A 24,622-nucleotide genomic window follows, 5' to 3' on the forward strand; every position below is an offset into this window, starting at 1 on the left:
TCAGAATAGCTGACTGATAAGGTCTCCGGTCTTTGTGCAGATCATTCCTAAGTAGACCTCACCTCGCAGCTAGAGAAACATTACCTTTCAGCTGCAAAGGTCTAGATCTGCTGATTTATTAATACATTCTCACTCTAATTCACAGTTTAATTAACCCCACGAAGCTGTGGAGCCTGCACAGAATTTTCTTCAAAGCTAATTTCTTTCACCATTTTTCAGAGATCCAATATATTTCAGAGAAACTGATTATAGAGACAAGGACAATTTACAAAAGACATTGCACTGTGCCATGAACCAGCAGGCACAGCTTGGCAGTACACATTGTTGAGGCCTTACTTCACGACCATGATATTAAAAAAGGCAAAAGGTTTACTTTTCAAGTCCACTGACCCACTATAGGGCAGCCAAGAAAAAACCTCAACTCCTAAAAGTATGAATCACAAACTTCTTTTGCCAACAATTGATGGAACTAGTAGAAAACAGGGAAGAAAAAAACTGAAAAAGGGCCCCACTTAGTTACGCCTATTTTCAAACGTGACACCTAAACTCAACCTCATGAGAAATGAAATTCAAATGCCAAACAGTAAAAATCACTTCGCATTTTTAATCTGAACCACCGACAAAGAGAAGAATGAAGAGGGGAATCACGAAACACCTTGCTCAAATAATCTTTGCAAAACAAGCCAAAATTTAAAAACAATTGGAAGAGATGCAATAGCCTTAAAGGTCGCTAAACTTCATCCAGTCGTATTCAGAAAAAAACAGAAATTGGGGTAAAGTAATCTCAATGCACTAGAGATAGACCACATTAGTCAATATTAAAACACTGCATAATAGCAACAACAAAAATCAGGGAAAAGATACAGCCAAAAGACTACCTCCACTGATTCCCCTGGTGGACAGAAAAGGTCATTCAGTCAAATATTTCTTTATTTATAAGTATTTACTGTATATATGGAGTTCCAAATTTCATTATTCAAGGTATATTCAAAGGCTCTTTTGTGGTTCTTGAGTACCTTTGATACAAATAAGGCTTGCATATGTCCAATTAGGATCAAACCACAGTATATTTTTAACAAAAACATAATTTCAGACATATTGCTGTTCTACTCTGGGTACTCCTAAAATGTCAACTATGACGCAACACCGGACTATGACAAATGTGCAAGATGAAGACTAGTGTTTAGATCAAAAAGACTTCCGCAGTGAAGATGCTCTTGGCGAAAATCTAAATATTAGATTAAAATTTTAGTCAAACAGAATTTTTGTGTTCTCAACCATACTCTTTAAACGCTTTAATACTGCTTCTATAATCAAATCTTGTTACAGTGTTTAATAACACTGAATGAAAAGGAAATCATATTAAGATGTGAATCCATCATAATATACACTAGGGAATTACTGAGAAATGTTTTTCAATATTAATGAAATAATCGCATTTACTAAATGGAGCAATACAGAATATGTCAAAGTTAATTTACCAATGTCTATGTCCAGTTCAGTCTTGCTGAATGGAGTACTCATTTGCTTCCAAAACTAACCTGATGAATTTGGACTTAATGTTATCCATGCATATATGATTTAGGCCAAGACAACATGTCGTACAGTGACTTGTCATTTACATTTTGCGTCTCACGCTTTTAAATTAAGAGTCAGTGTCCTTACGGGGGACAAGGCCCGAGCGTGCATCATGGCCGCCGTCTGAGAACGGAGCTTCAAGCCCTGCCATCCGCCACCATCTGCTGAGCTGAGGCGATCCCGGCCCTCTGGATTTCCTGCTGTGGGTCTTGTGGGCCCTGGGCGTCCGGGCTGCCAGGGCCATCTCGACCCACCTGGGGGGGTGCCAGAGGATTGCAGGCCAGGTTCCTGGCTGTCCTGCCTTTCCTGTGCTCGGGTTACGTTGGTGGGACGGGTAGTGTGCCTCATCATAATTTGTGGGGGTCCCTCATCATAATTTGCTCTCTGCCTGCGTCATCTTCAGCAGGGGCTGCTGGGGGCCCCCGGGGTACACTTCCCTGTGCAGGACTAGACCCCTTTGGGACTACAGTGGTGCACGCCAGCTGCTGTCCACTGCTCCCTGGCCTCGTGCTTTGCATCATCTGGGAGGCTGTGGGGTAAGCGCCCCCTCCCCCGAGGATGATCAGTACCCGCCACATTTGATCCTCTTCTTCTCCCGTACTGCTCATGCTGCACCTTTCTTCTGCCAGAAGTGGGAGGCCAAGCAGGCCCAGGCGATGGGACACAATCTCCCCGCCAGGCACAATCGGGTGCAGGATGCCGGCCAGGGTGACGCCTGCACCTGTGGAATCCCCAGAGAGAAGCCTGGAGGCACATGGGATCCACCAAGGCTCAGACAAGTTGGAAGCGATCTTAGCAGCGATCAAAACTTTCTTCCTCAGGACCCCCAGAAACTGTTGGAAAGGGTCACTCACATGAAACACTCCCTGGCAGACCTTCAGTCCCAGGCATCATACCTTCAGAAGCATATGTAGGACCTGACGAAGTGGGTGCAGTTCCTGGAGGCATACGCGAATGACTGTGAGGGGCGCACCAGGTGCAGCAACATATGGGATCATCAATCTGCCGGAGTGGTTTGGGTGATATTTAGATGAAGACCACTATCTCAATGTAGAAAGTATATTCTTCGGAATACAAGTGCTGGATAAAGAATATTGTCCACAATAACATTTGATAACTTTTACAACACTTTCATTTCATTCTTTTGTTCATTGACACATAAGAGGAAACAGACAAGAAAAAAGACTATTTCAAAATACAAAACAATTAATCTAATCATGTTTTTCATTTTGTTTTAGAAGTTCAAATCAAACAAAGTCAATTACATTATCTACAAGAGAATGGGGTATGCATAACAGGCTTTGCATGTCTGCATATTTCAATTTATAGTCTTCTATACAGATTTCATAACTGCCATTTGCCTAGTATTTAGGTTGCTTGCCTAATAACATCTCGTATGTGAGGCTTGAGGAAAAGGCAAGACAAGAAAGCACTTATAATATTCCCAGAGTGACAATGTGGCAAATTACATTCAGTAGTAGGTGCAGTTTCCCAACACCTCGGTCAACAGGTTTGAAAGATGTTGTAGACTATTGCTAAAAAAAAAAAGATGTAGCCTGCTGACATTTACATTTTTCACTTTCTTTTTAAGATCTTATAGAAGTTTACACACCTAATATCAGATCGATTTATTCATCATCACCAAAGTGGTTCATACATATTTTAACAAAAATAAGTTAGTAAAGCAAAACATTACTCACGTTTTTCAATGCAATTGAACAACTTTTATATTTTTATTGTTGTAATTTTTTTTTCTACAAATGGACGAAGGACTCTTCGAGTCAGATGCATCTCGAGTTTATAAAACATGATTTGCTTTTTGCTCCGAATATGAAGTGTTTAAATGACCGAAAATGTGTTTTAAAGGGGTATGAGAGAAGATCTGCTGAGTCATAAAATAATTCACAAATATAAATCATTGTTATAAATTAAAATATATACAACATAAAATATATGCCAAATTTTTTGATAGCTAAAATTGAATAATTTTACGCTGTCAAATATATGTACAAAAGTCACTTAAACAAAGACTGAAATACAGAAATAACGGGATCCTCGTGGTTTGTCACTACTAGCACACTGCGGAACTTGTCGAAGAGCATGAGAAGTTGGGAACGGCGCATATTTTCATTATACATGATTTCTTCCAAGTGGTGTCGTCCACGAAAGTAGTGCAAAAGTCTGTAAGAACAGGAAAAACACAATTAAAATCTCAGACTATGTTCTCGATATTAAGCCTTCCAGCACCATTAATGTTATTACCATTATTAAGAATGTCTATCCTGGCAGAACTGTGTATACGAAATATGTGTTTGCACTAAGTGTACAGGAGACAAGTCACAGCTGCAAGCTTTGTGAATGGACAGACATGAGCCCATGGGGCAAAACCAGTTATCTAGTATTGGTGTCCAACACAACCGCCACTGGTGTGGGTGTGGCTTGAAGCCGCATAGAGCCGGTAGAGTCTCTGTAGAGCTCCAGAGGCGGCGGCCCAAAGAGACATTTATCCTGGAATCCGGAGTTTGATTGGGGGACCCAAACTTGACGGGAGGCACCGAAAAACAGGAGCAATTGGTGGCACTGTCTTGCCTGTCTGGGAAACCTATCCAGGGCTGGGGATGTAAGCAGTAGGGCCCTAGGCCCTCATGCACAGCTATTCCCGACACAGACATATAGTGATATGGTCTAGAACTGGCCAAGGGCACATGAGCATGGCCACTTTTATTAGCATGGTCAACTGAACGGTGACACCTGTGATGGATGGGTGTATGCGGAGTGTGGAATTTAGCCCTCAAGGAGTAGCTGGTGGAAACACATTATTTTCTAAACACTAGACAGTGACCAGCTGGTCACTACAGGGGAGAGATGAGATCGGATTGGCGTTTGTGGTGAAAAGAAAGCAGCAGGCAGGAGAGCCGGCCATAGAATACGGTCTGCGGCGGTGATAATTGGAGGCTGTCGGCGGTCTGTGGCTGGAGCGATGCCAGCGCAACTGGGACATGCAGCTTGTGGAGGTGTGGCAGCACGGGAGAGGGCGCGTTGCCTGGGCCTGCGGTGCAAGGCTGTCGGCCTGCTGAAGGCGGCCCTGTTGGCATTGGGAAGCGCCAAAGCTATTTCCCCATCTGGGGAGCTTACTGTGCACCCCAGGAGTGCTGCAGAAAGCTTGGCGCTCTTCTGTGCTCAGATAAAGGAGGGCTGATGAGCAGGGGCACTACAGGAGGCCCTCAAAATGGCAGAGGCAGCTGCCTGTGACCAGAGGCCATTGGAAGGGGTACAGAAGCAGAGAGAGTTTTACTTTGAGGTTAAGAGGCAACTGAGGTCCTTGATTCTTCAATATGCGATTTTGTGCCCTGTCAAGGTTTGTGTCACTGAGTTGAGGGCTCCTATTTCTTTGGGGCGGCGGCGGAAGCCTGAGGACTGGGAAGAGGCAAATGGGAACCTGGTGCCAGGATGCCCAGAGGGCAATGGCAAGGAGCACTGGACGACCCAGAGACCGCCACCCAGGGAAGTGATGTAGGCCTGGGGCAACCCCCACAAGCACAAGCAGAGGGAAAGAGCGAGGGTGGTGATGCCTGGTCTGTGGGTGACAGGTGGTCGGCGTTGGATGTTGATAAAGAGGCTGACAAAGATACAACGGATGGAGAGTCTCCTGCATGGGGGGAAAGCAGAGCAGGATGGCTGCCAGTGTTTACTCCTATGACTGACGACCTGATTGTGCTGTTGGACACTGGGTTCTGGGGGCTGTGGTCTGCATCCTAGCTTCCAAGTTCTGAACTTCTTAGACAAGCTGGATCAGTGTGTACTTGTGTGTGGGGGGGCAACAGACCCTTTGAGCATTTAGGGGTGGGGGGTAGTTAAAAACTCATTGCACGAGGTTGAGGGGTGGTTCTTGGTGGGGGATGGGGTGGTTTTAAGGCTAGACAGCGGCTATGGTGGCAAAACTTTGGGTGGGCAGGTCTCGAAAAGCTACAGGCAGGGCATATGGGTTAGGGGAGTCCGACCCCCATGTTTCTGAGGCTGGTGGCTTGTGGAGCCTCTCCTGGAATGTCAATAGTCTTGGTAGAAGCATCAAAGGGGAGTGGTTACAAAATTCCTATCCAGACATGCCCCAGATGTAGTTCTGTTACAGGAGACCCACTTAGGGCTCTTTAACAAAGGGCCTTATAGACTAGTGTTTAATGCAGGGTTCTCGTGTGGCTCTAGAGGGTCAGGATTCTGATTCAGAATACTGTCCCATTCCAGATGGGGAGGATGTGGGTGTCTTCGGAAAAGTGTAGGGCAGCTGCCTCCGGTACCTGGGAAGGGCCCCCCCCTCACCATAGTTTTATGGTACCTCCAGCCAGGCTTGCCGACTGAAGGCTTGACCCAAATGGGAAAATAGATGGTGGCTGTGCCAGATGCCCACACGATTTTAGGTGGGATCTCAATTTGACGGCACAGGAAGACTGGGATATGATAACGCAGGCCCCCAGGCACCTAGCGTAGACATGCACCTAGCTACGTTCCTGGGATCCATGGGCCTAGAAGATTTGTGGCGGGTGCAGCATCCCGACACAAGGCAGTTCTCATATGTGGCTAACGCTCAGCAGTCGCTTTCCAAGCTGGACTATCTTTTGGTTCCAATGTATCATACCGATTGGTGGAAGGATGTGCAATACCTACAGCGAGGTATCTCAGACAACTCCCTAATTGTGGTGGCGCGTTGGAGACCTGGGGGGGGGGGGCTAGTGTATCCATGGAAACTAATGGACTTGGGCACAGGAAAACATTTGGTGACCAAGACTACTAGGTATTTTGAAGAGAACAAGTGGTCGTTATCCTAGGGGGTTGTGCTATGGGAGGCCTTCAAGACTGTGGTTCAGAGCCATTTAGTTGGGAAAGAGAGGGAGTGGAAGTGGGAGTGTTCGTACCTTGATCAGAAGTTGGTGCACAGGGAGGCTGAACTTTGTGGTCTTACCTTTGTCGGGACCTGTTGATCAGAATCGAACAGGCCCGTGAGGTGTACAGAGCATTGGCAGACCAGGAAACTAAGGCCCGATTTCGGTGCGAAACAGGGGCATGTGTATGAATTTGGCTATAAGGCCAAGAAACGTGACATTATTAGCTAAATGTGAGGAAAGGCAGAGGTGGATACTGTGCCTGAGGGCGAGTGACGGAGCCCTGGTGGAGAACGGTGGCCATCGCGCGGAGATCGAAACTCGTCTGCGGGTCGCCTGTAGCCCACACATTTTCAAGATTGGGGGATCGATTGCTTGAGTTCGTCCCGGATCTCCTGACTCCCACCCTTGCGTGGGAGGACCAGGAGGGTCTAGTGACTGAGATCACTGACTCGGAAATTGCAGAGGCTCTGAGCCATTTGCATAGGGTTTGTGCTCCAGGCCCGAACGGCCTCCCACCTGAGTTCTTTAAGTGTCTCCACGACCCAGGTGGTGCCTCACTTGGGGGAGCGATTAAGGTGCACAAAACAGGAGGGGAGTTGCCGGAGGACCTGCGACGGGCACGGATTGTCCCATTTACAAGGAGGGGATCCGAGGGCGCTGTGTGCATCCTATCACCCTATTTCCCAGCTTAATGTGGTGGTGAAAATACTGTCGAGGGCCCTAACATGCCGTGTGCTACGGGTGGTGGAATCTTTGGAGACTGCGAACCAGTCGGGCTTTATGCCAAATAGACGCTTGTTTGGCTGCCTTGAACGTAGTAGGAGAATTGGGGAACCTGTGATTCTTTTATCATTAGTCATAGAAAAGAGTTGTGACTCTCTGGAGTGGCCTAACCTGTGGGCGGCGCTAAAGAAAATGGGGTTTGGCCGTTCTTTCCTGGGTAGGTTCAGACTGCTCTATCAGCACCCTGTTGCAGGTGAAACATTTAGAATATTTCTTTAATTGCATTGTACGTAAAACTATAACACTGTAAAACAGATTTCAAATAACACTGTTTTCCACTGAACAGGTCACAAAACTAAACTTCCATCAATGCTTTCAGTTCAACGAAAATATATAAAAAAAAAAAACAGACTTACAAGCAATATACCACTACGTGACATGAAAGGGCTACATTATTAACAATATTTTACATTCAGTTAAATATTATACAACTTACGATCTCAATTACTTCAAAATGAGTCTTATCTTGCACAGATGTTCCCCATTTGGAAGAACGACTTATTACCATTTTAAAATAAGCCAGCACTTCGAGTTGATAAAATACACGATTTCAAAAACCCATAACCCAGCTGCATAAAATGCCTACATTCTGCTACATCTTCATACCAACGCCCCCACGACCTTTGGCTTCTATGACAAATTTTAAATCCATAAAGAAGACAAGTATGCATTTCGAATGTATATAACATTATTTTGATTCATGTTTGTCTTTTTTTTTATGTGCTTTGTTCTCACGTGGGTCATTTTTATGCGACCATATCAAAAGTTAACTTTAATACATTATCTGAAAAACTAGAAGGCAGAGCAAACATAGGTCAGTGTATTAATGCTGAAAGACCTTTTAGTGACTCCGGGGACACAAATTAATTAGGAGTCTCAATTGTTCTTTAAAAAAAAAAAGCAATAGCAACGTCAATAAGTCTGGGTTTGATATGCTGGTGCATGCACTCATGCAGCGAGTGGATTAAAGTCAGACAAATCTAAGAAGCAAAAGTCCGTCTACATTGAAAGCAAACTTGACTTCAATACAGTCCTGTTTTTAGGTCTCGCCTGAGTCAATTTGCTTGCGCATTGCTACGGCGAGATTATAGTAAGCGGAAAACAAAAGTCTACCAAAACGCTGATGATCACATACAGTTCATGTTAGCTATGCACGTGCACAGAGCCAGCCACATAACACACCACCATTTGTCTGTGCCTCAGCATCAGACTTCAAAGGCTGCCGGTCCCCCGTCCCCCCGCGTGCACATCGCGCACCACCATTTGTCTGTGCCTCGGCATCAGACTTCAAAGGCTGCCGCTCCCTCGCCACAGCAATGCCGAGAGCTTGTTGCTGTTCTGTTTCTCACCTTGACTCTTCTTTCTTCCTTCTTTCCGTATTCACCTCACTCTGTCTACCGCGCTCTCTCCCGCCTTCTTCTGCCATTATCTCTCTCCCGCTCGCTCTCTCCATCCCTCTCTCTCTTCCGTCTTCATTTGCTTTTCCCTCTCGATTTCTTTCGCTCTACCTATATTTATTTATTTCTCTTTTGCCAGCTCTCTCTTCCGTCTTCATCTCCGTGTCTTTTTCCCCGCTTCCATGACCGTAATTAGTTGTATTTCAGTAAAATGCTCTCAAGGAGCCTTGATAAACAATGTCACATCAGACTGATGAAAACTGTCTCTTCCCTGCCGGGCTTTCCATCGCGTCCCTACCCCTCAGCCTCGGCGTGTGATAAACAATGTCACATCAGACTGATCCGCCACAGCAATGCCGAGAGCTTGTTGCTGTTCTGTTTCTCACCTCGACTCTTCTGTCTTCCTTCTTTCCGTATTCACCTCACTCTGTCTACCACGCTCTCTCCCACCTTCTTCTCCTGCCATCATCTTTCTCCCGTTCTCTCTCTCATCCCTCTCTCTCTTCTGTCTTCATTTGCATTTCTCTCTCGATTTCTTTCGTCTACCTATATTTGTTTATTTCTCTTTTGCCAGCTTTCTCTTCCGTCTTCATCTCTGTGTCTTTTTTCCCGCTTCCATGACCGTAATTAGTTTTATTTCAGTAAAATGCTCTCACGGAGCCCTGATAAACAATGTCGCATCAGACTGATGAAAACTGGCTCTTCCCTGCCGGGCTTTCCACCGCGTCCCCCCCTCAGCCTCGGCGTGTGATAAACAATGTCACATCAGACTAAGAAAAAACAAAACTGTCTCTTCCCTGCCAGGCTTTCCATCGTGTCCTCCATCCCAAACCCCCCCCCCCAGCCTCGGTATCGTTGGTGGTGTCCAGACAATACTTACTGGGGCAGTAAGACGGCTGATCCACTCACATCTCTCCGCTTTTAAAGTGCCCCGTCTTAAACTGGCTGCCAAGATAGCTCAGTGGGCTGCGCGCCCCATCCGGATACGTACTTCTAACCTGCAGGTGAACTTTACATCGAAGCATGGCTGACTCTGCAGGTCATGCTTCCAATGTCGCCACAATGTACTATTTTATGAACACAACCCTTTCAAAATAGGCATTAAAATCAATACATACTGAAAGAACGCATTCGTTAAATACATATTTTTCGCCTTCTTCTCCTGCCATCCTCTCTCTCCCGCTCTCTCTCTCCATCTCTCTCTCTCTTCCGTCTTCATTTGCTTTTCTCTCTCGATTTCTTTCGCTCTACCTATATTTATTTATTTCTCTTTTGCCAGCTCTCTCTTCCATCTTCATCTCTGTGTCTTTTTCCCCGCTTCCATGACCGTAATTAGTTTTATTTCAGTAAAATGCTCTCACGGAGCCTTGCTAAACAATGTCACATCAGACTGATGAAAACTGTCTCTTCCCTGCCGGGCTTTCCATCGCGTCCCTACCCCTCAGCCTCGGTGTGTGATAAACAATGTCACATCAGACTGAGAAAAACCCCCAAAACTGGCCCTTCCCTGCCAGGCTTTCCATCGTGTCCAACCCCCCCATCTCCCCCCCCCCCCCCCCTCAGCTTCGGTGCCGTTGGTGGTGTCCAGACAATATTTACTGGGGCAGTAAGATGGCTGATCCACTCACATCTCTCCGCTTTTAAAGTGCCCCGTCTTAAACTGGCTGCCAAGATAGGTCAGTAGGCTGCGCGCCCCAACCGCATATGTACTTCTAACCTGCATGGGAACTTTACATCGAAGCATGGCTGACTCTGCAGGTCATGCTTCCAACATCGACACAATGTACTGTTTTATGAACACAACCCTTTCAAAAGAGGCATTAAATTCAATACATACTGAAAGAACGCATTTGTTAAATACATACTTTTTAAGTTTGCAAAGCTCATTACTTAATAGAGTGTTCCTCTATAAACGCTTTCAAAGAGAGTGGCGAGCGCATTTGACTGCACGTCTATGGCACGATTACACAGCATTCATTTGGCACAACATTCATTTGGCTTTTAGTGGGGATAGCGGCTCTTTCTTGCACGACTGTGTGTTTGCGAGGATGGTGGCCTCTGGCTGCAGCCTTCCGCCCCTCCCTTTGCCCAACAAGGATGGCAGTGGAGGGGAGCAATTGACAAGGCCTCATTCCCCTCTCAAGAATCAACGCTTGCGACCCTTGGCGCCAGATGAAAGCCACGCCTGTTGCAATGTTGACACAACTGGCCATTAATTAAAGAGTCGGGCCAAACCACAGGACGATACGAGAGGTTCATTTCCCACTTCCCCCGCTCGTTATTAAACACTAATATACACTGGTAACCGAAAGACACTTTCAATATGTTCTTTCCGATGGATTTTTATTTATCCATCATATTCCTGGAGGATTCTAAGCTCATGGGCTACTAAGGCAACAAACAATCCTTCGGCGCTGCTGGCATCCGTGTTGAAAGACTTTATGGGGACTTCAAAGCGGCGCACTGGTTCTGCTTTCACCCATCGCTCTCCATCCCCCCTCCATTTCAGACAATCACGGGCTCCATCTACACACGCACTCACAAACACACGCACTCACAAACACACAAACTCACAAACACACGCACTCGCAAACACACGCACTCGCAAACACACGCACTCGCAAACACACGCACTCGCAAACACACGCACTCGCAAACACACGCACTCGCAAACACACGCACTCGCAAACACACACACTCGCAAACACACACACTCACAAACACACACACTCACAAACAGGGTAGCACTTTGATGTCCCACTTGTTTGACAGCTTCTTTGGAAGAGACTGATGATTATGCATGGCGAAGATGTGGTGTCATGGCAGAGCTAAATATACAAACAATATCCTGGCAACCTCCTCATCAGCAGTAAATCAGCAAAGCTTCTCCCATTTAACATCGGAGCACTACATTCTCACAGAAAGAGCTGGTCTTGTGGTCTTTCTGAAACTCTAATGGTGGTTGTAAACCCGCAGGCTTTGCTTGAGCTCACGTGCATACATTTACACATTTATTGCAGAGCTTATACGATAAAGGCTGCAGGTTGGGGTGCTCCTTTCAGCAAGGCTTTAATTGGGATGAACTGGGAGGGGGGGGGGTCTCTCAAAGTGACGTGGTCAATGTAATTAAGGGCGTGGCTTTTAAAAAAAACTGGCGTTATACATATCTATCGCCCTCACTCCATCTATCGCCCTCACTCTATCTATCACCCTCACTCTATCTATCTATCTATCGCCCTCACTTTATCTATTATCTATCTATCGCCCTCACTCTATCAATCTATCTATCTATAGCCCTCACTCTATCGCCCTCACTCTATCTATCGTCCTCCATCTATCGCCCTCACTCTATCTATCACCCTCACTCTATCTATCTATCGCCCTCACTTTATCGATTATCGATCGCCCTCACTCTATCAATCTATCTATCTATCGCCCTCACTCTATCGCCCTCACTATATCTATCGTCCTCTATTTATCGCCCTCACTCTATCTGTTGCCCTCACTCTATCCATCTATCTATGTCGCCCTCACTCTATCCATTTGTCGCCCTCACTCTATCTATCTGTCGCCCTCACTCTATCTATCTGTCGCCCTCACTCTATCTATCTGTTGCCCTCACTCTATCTATGTCGCCCTCACTCTATCTATGTCGCCCTCACTCTATCAATGTCGCCCTCACTCTATCCATCTATCTATCTGTCGCCCTCACTCTATCTATCTGTCGCCGTCACTCTATCTGTCGCCCTCACTCTATCTATCTGTCACCCTCACTCTATCTATCTGTCGCCCTCACTCTATCTATCTGTCGCCCTCACTCTATCTATCTGTCGCCCTCACTCTATCTATCTGTCGCCCTCACTCTATCTATCTGTCGCCCTCACTCTATCTATCTGTCGCCCTCACTCTATCTATCTGTCTCCCTCACTCTATCTATCTGTCGCCCTCACTCTATCTATCTGTCGCCCTCACTCTATCTATCTGTCGCCCTCACTCTATCTATCTGTCGCCCTCACTCTATCTATCTGTCGCCCTCACTCTATCTATCTGTCGCCCTCACTCTATCTATCTGTCGCCCTCACTCTATCTATCTGTCTCCCTCACTCTATCTATCTGTCGCCCTCACTCTATCTATCTGTCGCCCTCACTCTATCTATGTCGCCCTCACTCTATCTATGTCGCCCTCACTCTATCTATGTCGCCCTCACTCCATCTATGTCGCCCTCACTCCATCTATGTCGCCCTCACTCTATCTATGTCGCCCTCACTCTATCTATGTCGCACTCACTCTATCTATGTCGCCCTCACTCTATCTATGTCGCCCTCACTCTATCTATGGCCCTCACTCTATCTATGGCCCTCACTCTATCGCCCTCACTCTATCTATCCATCTATCGCCCTCACTCTATCGCCCTCACTCCATCTATCTATCGCCCTCACTCTATTGCCCTCACTGTTCTTTTCTCCTGCGCTGATCTGCTGCTCTCTTCCACCCCACCTCCTTCTTTAACTCCCTGTTCTCTTCTGCTGTGCTGATCTGCTCCTCTATTCCACCCACCTCCTTCTCTAACTCCCTGTTCTCTTCTCTTGTGCTGAACTGCTGCTCTCTTCCACCCCACCTACTTCTTTAACTCCCTGTTCTCTTCTGCTGTGCTGATCTGCTCCTCTATTCCACCCACCTCCTTCTCTAACTCCCTGTTCTCTTCTCTTCTCCTGTGCTGATCTGCTGCTCTCTTGCACCTGCCTCCTTCTTTAACTCCGTTTTCTTCCCCTGTGCTAATCTGCTGTTCTCTTCCACTCGCCTCTTTCTCTAACTCCCTGTAGTCTTCTCCTGTGCCGATCTGCTGCTCTCTTCCACCCCACCTCCTTCTTTAACTCCTTGCTCTATTCTCCTGTGCTGATCTGCTGCTCTCTTCCACCCGACTCCTTCTTTAACTCCATGTTCTCTTCTGCTGTGCTGTTATGCTGCTCTCTTCCACCCGCCTCCTTCTCTACCACCATGTTCTCTTCTCCCGTGCTGTTCTGCTGCTCTCTTCCACCCCACCTCCTTCTGTAACTCCCTGTTCTCTTCTCCTGTGCCAATCTGCTGCTTTCTTCCACCCCACCTCCTTCTTTAACTCCCTGTTCTCTTCTGCTGTGCTGATCTGCTGCTCTCTTCCACCACCTCCTTCTCTAACTCCCTGTTCTCTTCTTTTCTCCCTCCGCTGATCTGCTGCTCTCTTCCACCCGCCTCCTTCTTTAACTCCCTGTTCTCTTCTGCTGATCTGCTGCTCTCTTCCACCTCGCCTCCTTCTCTAACTCCCTGTTCTCTTCTCCTGTGCTAATCTGCTGCACTCTTCCACTCCACCTCCTTCTTTAACTCCCTGTTCTCTTCTGCTGTGCTGATCTGCTTCTCTCTTCCACCCACCTCCTTCTCTAACTCCCTGTTCTCTTCTCCTGTGCTGATCTGCTGCTCTCTTCCACCCCACCTCCTTCTTTTACTCCCTGTTCTCTTCTCCTGTGCTGATCTGCTGCTCTCTTCCACTCCACCTCCTTCTTTAACTCCCTGTTCTCTTCTCTTCTCCTGTGCTGATCTGCTGCTCTCTTACACCTGCCTCCTTCTTTAACTCCCTGTTCTGTTCTACCATGCTGATCTGCTGCTCTCTTCCACCCGCCCCCTTCTCCAACTCCCTGTTCTCTTCTCCTGTGCTGATCTGCTGTTCCCTGCCACCGCCTCCTTCTCTAACTCCCTGTTTTCTTCTCCCGTGCTGATCTGTTGTTCTCTTCCACCCACCTCTTTCTCTAACTCCCTGTTCTCTTCTCCTGTGCTGATCTGCTGCTCTCTTCCACCTGCCTCCTTCTTTAACTCCCTGTTCTCTTCTGCTGTGCTGATCTGCTGCTCTCTTCCACATACATCCTTCTCTAACCGCACACACACACACAAATACAACCATGCACACACACATACAACCACACACACAACCACACAAACACACACATCCACACCACACACACAATCTCTCACACAACCACACACACAGCACACACACACAACCACACATACAACCACACACAATCACACACACAACCACACATACAACCACATCCAGACACACAACCACACAACACACACAACCACACCCAGACACACAACCACACACACAACCACACCCAGACACACAACCACACACACACAACCACACACACAACCACACACAACCCCACACAACCAAACACACAACCACCCACCCAACCACACACACACACCCAACCACACACACAACCACACACACACAGCCACACACACAGCCACACCCAACCACCCAACCGCACACAACCGCACACACAACCACACACACATACAACCACACACACAACCACACACACAAATCTATCTATCGCCCTCACTCTATCTATCTGTGGCCCTCACTCTATCTATCTATCTATCTATCTATCTATCTATCTATCTATCTATCTATCTATCTATCCGTCGCCCTCACTCTATCTATCACCCTCACTCTATCTATCTATCTGTCGCCCTCACTCTATCTATCTATCTGCATCTATCTATCTATCTATCGCCCTCTATCTATCTATCGCCCTCTATCTATCGCCCTCTATCTATCTATCGCCCTCACTCTATCTATCTATCGCCCTCACTCTATATATCTATTGCCCTCAATCTATCTATCTATTGCCCTCTATCTATCTATCTATCGCCCTCACTCTATCTATCTATCGCCCTCACTCTATATATCTATTGCCCTCAATCTATCTATCTATTGCCCTCTATCTATCTATCGCCCTCACTCTATCTATCTATCACCCTCACTCTATCTATCTATCTATTGCCCTCACTCTATCTATCTATCTATCTGTCTATCTATCTATCTATCTATCTATCACCCTCACTCTATCAATCTATCTATCTATCTCCCTCACTCTATCTATCGCCCTCACTCTATCTGTCTATCTATCCCCTCACTCTATCTATCGCCCTCATTCTATCTATCTGTCTATCGTCCTCACTCTATCTGTCTATCTATACCCCTCATTTTATCTATTGCCCTCCCTCTATCTACCGCCCTCCCTCTATCTACCGCCCTCCCTCTATCTATCTATCTATCGCCCTCCCTCTATCTGTCTATCGCACCACGACAGCATCACTCAGGGGCACCACAGCATCACTCAGGGGCACCATAACATCACTATGAGCTACCACAGCAACACTGAACGCCACAGCATCACTTGTCGCCACCACAACATCACTCAGCGCCACCACAGCATCAATCTGTGCAACCATTTAACAACAACTGGTTCAAATATGTTCTCTCAATATTTCAAGCTTTTATTACAAATGTCACAAAAAGATGTTAATGTTTCACTTCTGTTCTTGGATTTTCGTCACAATAAAATACACTGAACATAATCTTCACAAAAGTTATTTACAAAAGTTTAATCTATTGCCATTATAAATTACAATAACTTTTATTTAAGTATTAATTATTTAAAAAAATAAAAGCCATTGTTAATTGTAATATCAATACATCTAAGTCACGTAAATACAAAACATGTTGCATTACAAATGCTATAGGTGTCACATTTGCAAAAGTAAAAAGTATTGGCATTGTAAATGACAATGCTATTAATTTAGCTATTTTCAAAACCAACACATAAATAAAAAAATGTGTCATTTACAATACCAATAGCTCAAACTTTCCTAATGCAAGACCTATTGCATTGCAAATGCTCGTTTTATTATGTGTGAAACATAGGGAGCCTTCCTTACAGTCTTACTGTTGTTTCTATGACATAGGGGAGAGGATGTAGTCTGACAGTTAGACTGCCGACTTTGGAGCTAGAAAACCAAGGTTCGAGCCTCGGTGTCGACTCCACATCCTGTGATTCTGGGGAAACCACTTAATCTCCTCGTGCCTACCAAAAAAATGAATGTGTCCTTGTGTAAAGTAACCAGTGCTCATGTAAAGCGCTCCAATACCTTCGAGTCGAGTTTGCGCTTTATAAATCTGCAACAAAAAAAACTATAATGGAGGCTTCCTTGCCACCCAAACTTCATTTCATAAAGAAATAAAATCAGGACTTTCAGGAAGGCAAGCGAGCCTTCAATTGAGGCCAGCTTTCAGTTCTATGAAATACAAAGATGGGTCGGCAGGGTATCCTTAGAATGAAAGAAGAACCTAATTGAGGCTGTCTTAACATGCACTAAAAAAATTAAGAAAAACTACCTATCTAATGTGGCTCATAAAAAATAGGGTAGGGGGAGTAGAAAGAAACACAACCACTCAAATAGTGTTCGTAATGGTGGGTTGTGTGCAATGCATGATGGAGAGAAGGAGGAGACGGTTTAGTAGCCAGAAGCCAAGGGGAGGCCAAAGTCAAAGGCATATAATTAGTGGCATAGATAGCAGTTGAACAGTTGCGTTTGAAGTGTTTTTCCTTAAACGGAAGCTATTCTGCCTGTGACAGGCAAAATATTCCACTTGAAGAAGTTGAACTGCTTATTTAAGTACTCTCTTGCAGAAAGAAATGAGAATGCCCTCTGGCCTAGCCTGAGTTGGAATATAATGTAAACAGGTTTTCAAATACCTCAAACAGTAAACTGTTTCAAATCCATTTGTTAATTCAGTCTCCTCTTGTAGAACTTACTACAATCCTCTACATATGCTGAATCTCATCAGCAGTAACCTGCAGGGTTAGAAAAGGAGGCTCAAGGTTGAGCTGTTTTGCCTGTCTGATTATTTAACAGTTTATATGTTTATGGGGGAGACACCTTGTATTCATTTTCATTGTAATAACTATAATATTAGTAACCAGGCTGTCTGCTTTTAAAGCTTAGCTGAAATAGTGTGCTTATGCATATTTGGTACCTCTCTTTGCCACCTGCCTAGAAGTCAAACCACAACCAAAACCAAGTAAGCAAAAAACAATGGGAAACATGCAAAGCAGGGTGAACTGCTTACACATCACATCTGTGTAGGCAATATTGTTTTGCAAATGTATGGAGCAAGTCTAAGTGGCTGCTTTGCAAAATTCCAACAGAGGCACCCTCTTCAAAAATGCAACAGAGGCCACCCCACCCCCAGTAGAATGTGCTATCATTTCCTGATGCAGAGTCCAGCTGGCTGGTTCACAGCACTCCCTGGTGCCTAACACTGTCATCTTGAAAGCAACTGCTTAGCATCAGTGACGCCCTTGGAAGGAGACAAATAGCTGTCTGTTAACCGAGGATCACATCAGGACATATGACTGAGCGCTTTCCTGGAGTCAAGGCTACACTGCCTTAGATGGATGTTGTCACCAACCAGTCTTCGGAGAAGAATACTTTAAGTCAGACCTGTGAAAATGTTCGTGTGGTGAGCCGGTCAACAGTGCCAACACTAAATTGTGGTCCAACTAAGGTGTAATACATGACCAAAGACAAACTGGTGTACCAAGTCATTTAAAAGGCTAGACAGCATCACAACCTCACATAAAGAAGCAATGAACTGTCAGTTTTCCTTGGCAGACAATCCAGGATCAAAGATAAAAAAGTTCTAATAAGGTAAGGTATCTTTGATCGCACACTGGTTACTGCAGAGACGCCTCATTTTCTTTCACGAGGTATTCACCACTATACCCACAGCTAATAAAAAGTCGTTAGCAACACATCAGAACCTTTTAAGAAGCTGAGTCTGCAGTGACTTTCTACTTCCTTTCAATATAGAGGAGGAAATTTGTATAACAAATCATGGACTATTTGTGGCCAAGAAGATCAATCATGTATAAAACCTCCTGAGACGAATTCTGACGGCCTGAGGTGTGTCCAGTGCTTTTTGGCTGTTTATCTCTCTGAATTTTCAAATTCTGCTCTAGCCTTAGCCACACACCCCCTGTTAAAATGACCTTATATTTTATCGCAGCCCGTGCTATCGTTTGATTGGCTTGGCTTTGTATTAGTAAGCAATACAGTTTGGATGTGTTTAGACGGACACCTACAAGTTCTCTTGCTCTGAAAAGGGGACCACCTATTTTCAAAGTAATAAGTACTACTGTAATTCACTAAACAAAAAAACAAACATAACATGTAAAATGGGCTAGCTGTGCGCTCAGATTTTCTCTGTTTAACAGTCAAGTGTATAGATACAAAGTAGGTAGGTGGCAAAAAAGCTGCGCCCATTGGCAGACTGACTGGTGTTCAGAGAGATAAAAGATGTGGACATTGAGAAAACACAAACACAGCCCAAAATCTTTTTCATAAATGTAGTCAATCAATTCAATTCATAATCTTTAAATAATTTTACAAATAAAATCATAAAAGTCAGATCGTTTAAAACAACATACTGATGTTCAGTACCAAAATCATTCTTGTTTTAAAATCCCTGTCAAAAGGCGTACAAGAGAAAAACAAATAGAGGGAGAGTTTAGCAGCTGTAAAAACAATAAGGCTTGCCTGACTTGGGTAAAATTCAAAGGTGTTAAAATTGGACGTATGAATTTATGTCACAGATTATTATATTTTGGGCAGAGCATAACAACATGAAATGTATCATTAATTGATGAATTGTTGCAATTGTAAAGGGGCAAATCCGAGTACGTAAAACAACTATGATTAAAAAGGACTAGACGGGGAAATAATTAAGCCTGAAATGAGTCAGCAAGCGGCGTTGATGGCAATACATATTCCAGTTCAGATAAGATTCAATATTGCTGACTGTTTTTAGTAATTGCGTGTCCTATAGAGTGTTTAATTGGTGCAGTGTCCTCGCATTCTGATGCCAACTTGTTAGTAAAGGCAATTACGAACCATTTGCCATCAGTACGAGTTATGTCAGAAGGGTTAACCAACGTGTCTGGCCTCCCTAAGTCCCGCAAATTACACGCCACACATGCCAGCCACAGAATCGGAGAGGATTTTTCTAGTTTTAAGCAATCCTGCAAAACTAAGCTACTAAAACAGAGTTCCTCTTTTAACCAAATTGAATTCCAAAGTTTTAAAGGGCAAAGGCGGAGCTGGTCAATTAAAAAATCTAAACCTACTTCTGCGTGGACAATTTCATAAGATACATTTTGAGAAACTCTCAAGAGGCTCCTTAAAAATGTATTTTCGGCGACTTGACGTGGAGCAACCTGGCCATATTCCCATATTCCACTGAAAAAAACACTCTAGTGGGATACAATTAGCCCTGTAAATTTCAAGGACCGATTGAATTTGAGTGCGCACAAGCCGGTGTGAAAAATCTCCAATGTTGAATATCGCTCTATTGAAAGACAAAACATTCTGATCTATAAGTGAGTGCCAATTAAACTCAGAATTCAGTTGGATCCCCAAGTATCTAAACTTGTCTACCCGGCTGATGTGTTGTCCATCTGTTAGAAATGGGGGTCTCTAGTTGGCAGGGGTAGGTACCACTGTCCAAATAGGGACCGATGCTTCTAGTCAGGATAAGGAGGAAACCCTCTGAGATAACCCCTGCTCACCCTCTAGGTAGCTTGGCACGAGCAGTCTAGGCTAACCAGAGGCAATGTGTAAAATATTTGTACCAACACTCACAGTAACACAGTGAAAACACCACAAACTGACTCCACAACAGTTTAGAAAAATAAAGGTATTTAATCTAAACTACACAAGACCAAAACGACAAAAATCCAACATACACAGTTCAAGAAAATGGTTGCGATAGAGTTCTTAAGGTTGCGATAAAATAATCCACAGATGCGTGAAAAGTTCACAGTTGCGTCACGTTTAGCCAACAGTACCTTTAGTTACGACAAAGTTCCAAAAGCAGAAGCTGGTGCGGTGGAAAACAAGCGATGCGTTGCTCCTGAGACCCTGGGGAGGCGTTTGCAACAGCCCCGCTGCAGCAGTGGGTGTGTTGCGACGAATCCGGTATGTATGGGGAGGAAGGCCAGTTGTATGGATTCCGGTGCGTAGGTTCCGTAGGAAGTTTGTTATCGCAAAGGCACGATGCAATAATCTTTGGAGGTGCGGCGATCTCCGGGGTGACGATGCGCAGACCAGCGGTGATCTTCTCTCTCGCAGCTCCTCGATGCGTTGACTTCGGCGATGACTCTCGCAGCGACGTGATGCGGTTCGCAAGCAGGTGGTGCGGCGATCTCACCCAGCGACGACAGGCTCTGCGACGACACTCGCAGCGATGTTAGATTTCCCGCACCGATCGGGTGCGTCCCGCAAGCGAAGAATGCGACGGCTCTGACAGCGGCAACAGGCGCTGCGACGATCTCGACCTTCGTAGCGGCAGGAATTTCCTCGCACTGTTGGGGATGCGCTCTGCAGCGAGCGAAGCAATAACTTTTCTGTAGCAAAGTCTCTCAAGCTTAGTTTCCAGCTTCCCAACACAGGTACAACTTCCAGAGGCACCACACAGGGGCCAAGAACTCCAGGGGCCAAGAACTCCAGGAAGGACAGAACTCTCTCAGTAGAGCTCAGGGGAAGCTGGGGGTGAAGTCCTTTTGAACCTGGGACTTCATAACAGGGAGCCAGCTCTTCTCAGGCCCTTGGAGATTCCTTCAAGCAAGGGGACACAGCACAAAGCAAAGTCCTTCCTCTCTCGTTGGCAGCAAAGCAACAGCAGGGCAATCCAGCAGAGCAACAGCTGGACAATCTTCCTTCTTCAGTTTCAGCTTTCTCCTTGGCAGAGGTTCCTTCTTGATTCCAGGATGGTCTAATTTTCTGTTGTCAGGGGTCCTGTACTTATACCCCTAAAAGTCTTTGTTCTCTTTGTGCAAGTGGGCCCTGAGCCCGGTCTGAACCAGTTATGGGTTTTTCTTGAGCACTTTGTTTTTCTGGCTTTTCCTTTCCTTTCAGAGTGAGGGGCAGGGTCGTCAGCCGCCCAGCAGGAGGTGGAGCCAGCATTGTGGAAGGCAGGCACAGCCCTATTCAGGCCCAGGGGCTATCCCCTCCCACCACTTAAGTTGCAAATGCAGTCATTCAGCCTAGGGCTGACTCAGCCAGCCTCATGGGGAATCCCCAGCCCCTGTCAGTCTCAAACCAGACAGTCAATACACAAACAGGCCAAGGCACACAGAAGGGTCAGACAAGAGAACAGCAACTTTCTAAAAGTGCTATTCTCAAACACAGGATTTAAAAACAACCTTTCCTAAAATATGTGTTATTAAATTCTGAGTTCAGGGATACTAGACTCTTATTTCTTATCTTGTTCCTATGGGAAGAAATGCTGGTAGCCACTGTAGCCAGCATCCCCCATGTTAATCTATGGAGCAAGATAGCCTTACAATAGTGAAAAACCAAAATGGCTGTAATTCACTACCAGAGCATGTCACCTGCACCAGTACATGCTCTACCTTTCACATGCACTGCACCCTGCCCAGGGGGGTACCTTGGGCCTTCCATAGGGGTGACCAATGTGCACAAAAAGGGAAAGGTTAGGCCTGGTCAGTGGGGACACTGACCAAGAGGACATGGCAGTTCAGACTGCACACAGACACTGCGGTGGCAGGCCTGAGACACCATTTTAGGGCTACTCATGTGGGTGGCACAATCAGTGCTGCAGGCCCACTAGTAGCATTTGTCATCACCAGCCCTGGCACACCCAGTGCACTTTACTAGGGACTTCATGGTGATACAAATATGCCAATCATGTATATTCAATTACAATAACAATTTACACAGAGAGCATATGCACTTTAGCACTGATCAGCAGTGGTAAAGTGCGCAGAGTCCTATTGCCAACAGCCACGGGTCAGGAAAAATAGGGGAGGGAGAAGCAAAAAGTTTGGGGATGACCCCGCAAGAAGGGCCAGTTCCAACACCATCTATTACGTATTTCATAGTTTTCGTATTTGATGGACCAAACTTCATAACATGTGACTTTGAAAAGTTTGTTGACAAGTCAAGACTATTAATAAAATGAATAAAAAAGGGTAAGAAGTTTTTGTAAACCTTTAGCTGTACAGGCAATTAAAACTGTATCGTCCGCATAGAGCAAGGCAGGTATACAACAACCTCGTACTCTAGGGATGTCAACACCTGAAGTCGTCAGTGCTTGCTCTATGTTGTTAATGTAAAAATTAAATAAAAAAGGAGCTAAAATACAACCCTGCCAAACCCCGTGCTGCACTTCAAAGGGGTACAGTGCATTCCCCAGGGCTCAGTGCATTTCCCATTGGCACAAAACATGACACTGGCTGAAAGATTCATGTGTATATAACGCAAGAAATTAATTAAAACTAGCTAAACATCCATCTGTTCCATCATGGACCAGAGCTTAAAGTGGTTGACTATCAAAGGCTGAGCTAAGGTCCATGAAGGCCAGATGGATTGCCCTCTTTTTAACCTTAGTGTATTTAAAAATTAATAAGCAGAGGTTCAAGGATTGCTCCATTGTGCCCCGGCCGAAGCAAAACCCATACTGAAGGTCAGATAAAAAGCCTCTTTCTTCGGCCCACTCCGTGAGGCAGTTTAGTAAGATCCGGCCAATAATTTTCACCTCTGAATCTATAAAGGAGATGGGCCTAAAGCAGGCAGGGTCTGACCTGTTGCCCTTTTGTAAAACAGGGACTATTATTGATTGAGACCAGGTTGGTGGAAAAAGGCCGGAAGATGCAGAATTTAAATACTGTCTCAGTAATGGGGCCCACAAATCTATGCAGGATTTATAAAGGTCCCCTGGTACTCCGTCAGGCCCGGGAGCTTTGTTTAAAGCTAACTGGGAGATGGCAGCTCTGACCGCTGCTAAATTGAAAGTTATGTGATGATCAGTCCAGGGGTCTTGGATCCGGCTCCTCGTCTAGGTTATAAATGGCCTTAAAATGGTCAACCCAGGCCTGAGAAGGGATAGTACAGGCCTGGTTAGAGACATGATCTTTACAAAAAGCTGTTGCGCTGCTGACTGGCAGTTAATAGCTTATCCCAGGACTCCTCTTTAATTTGGGCTTTTCGTTCCTTGCAGGCCTTTCTGAACGCAGCCCTGGCCCTGTTAACCTTCTCTTGGCAGCGGGGCTTGGCATGCAAATAATTCCAGAGGTCCTTATGGGTTTTAGAACACCATCTTTCTACCCTTGTTGCTAGAGAAGAGGCAGATTTGCAGAGTGCGGATTTAATAAACCTACTGATAATAGAAAATTACACCAGGATTCTCTGTGGTGACTCTACTTCGGACAAACATTTGTAAAAGCCAGGTAGACATGACGTGATCAACTTTAGGACAAAAGCTGAGGAAACAATACTGGCCCACCTTATCCTCGGTCCTGATCAGTCAGGTTGATGGGCTCCTTATAAAGCGGTACTGCTCCCAGTGATTTATTATCTCAGTAAAACGAGACTGTTAGTGGGTTGTGATCACTCAGGTTGTGTTTAAGAAGCTTAAAATCTAAAAGTTCAGAGTAAAAAAAATCATCAATTAATTGTTTAAGACTGATAACAGCATCTGGTTCCTCTACTTTACACTTATGCTCTAATTTTACTAGGGTTGTGAGGCCCACACTAGCCCGCCCAGTAGAAGAACAGGTAGCTGGGACTGAGTATGAGGAAAAACCATCAAGATGTAAGCAACCCTCAGTATCCCACGTTTTCTTTAAACAATTAAAGTTCAAATTCTTCATCATACACAGCCAACCAGCATCTGTGAGCTTACTCTGGACCCCAGCAATGTTCCAAATAAGTACCACAATGGAGTCTTGACTCGTGAAATCCGGTTCCTGGTTCGGAGTGACAAAGTTCTGAGTGTCAGTGGGGGAAATAGGGCCCAGCCAATCGGGGTAATCAGCTCACTCAAGGGTAGAAAGCGGTTGCTTAGTTGTAAAGCAGTGGTATCAGATTAGGCGGAAGGGATGGTTAGCCCACGGCGTGACTATTTCTGTAACAAATTCCAGTCTCTCGTAACCCGAACATCAGAATTTTTAGGCAGGTAGAAAAAGCCCAAAGGAAGAACAGATATGCGGTCCACTGATGCGCCTTCTAATCTCAGAAAAGGGGGTGGTGATGAACAGAGTGCCTGAATTAAGCAGACCACTCTTACCCAGTCC

At 45.4% G+C, this 24,622-nt stretch overlaps 1 protein-coding gene across 2 annotated transcripts in view; it reads right to left on the bottom strand.

Moving 5' to 3' along the window:
* Positions 1-2,766: 2,766 nt before the first annotated feature.
* Positions 2,767-24,622, bottom strand: part of NPRL3 (NPR3 like, GATOR1 complex subunit) — a 343,712-nt gene continuing 321,856 nt past the window's right edge. For both annotated transcript variants that reach the window (XM_078663075.1, XM_078663074.1), the window contains one exon: positions 2,767-3,759. In XM_078663075.1, coding sequence (XP_078519201.1) covers positions 3,594-3,759 — 166 coding nt within the window. In that variant the 3' untranslated portion in view covers positions 2,767-3,593. The remainder of the gene's footprint in view (positions 3,760-24,622) is intronic.

This window comes from Lissotriton helveticus, chromosome 10, assembly GCF_964261635.1.
Source record: "Lissotriton helveticus chromosome 10, aLisHel1.1, whole genome shotgun sequence".
Classification (NCBI taxonomy): Eukaryota; Metazoa; Chordata; class Amphibia; order Caudata; family Salamandridae; genus Lissotriton; species Lissotriton helveticus.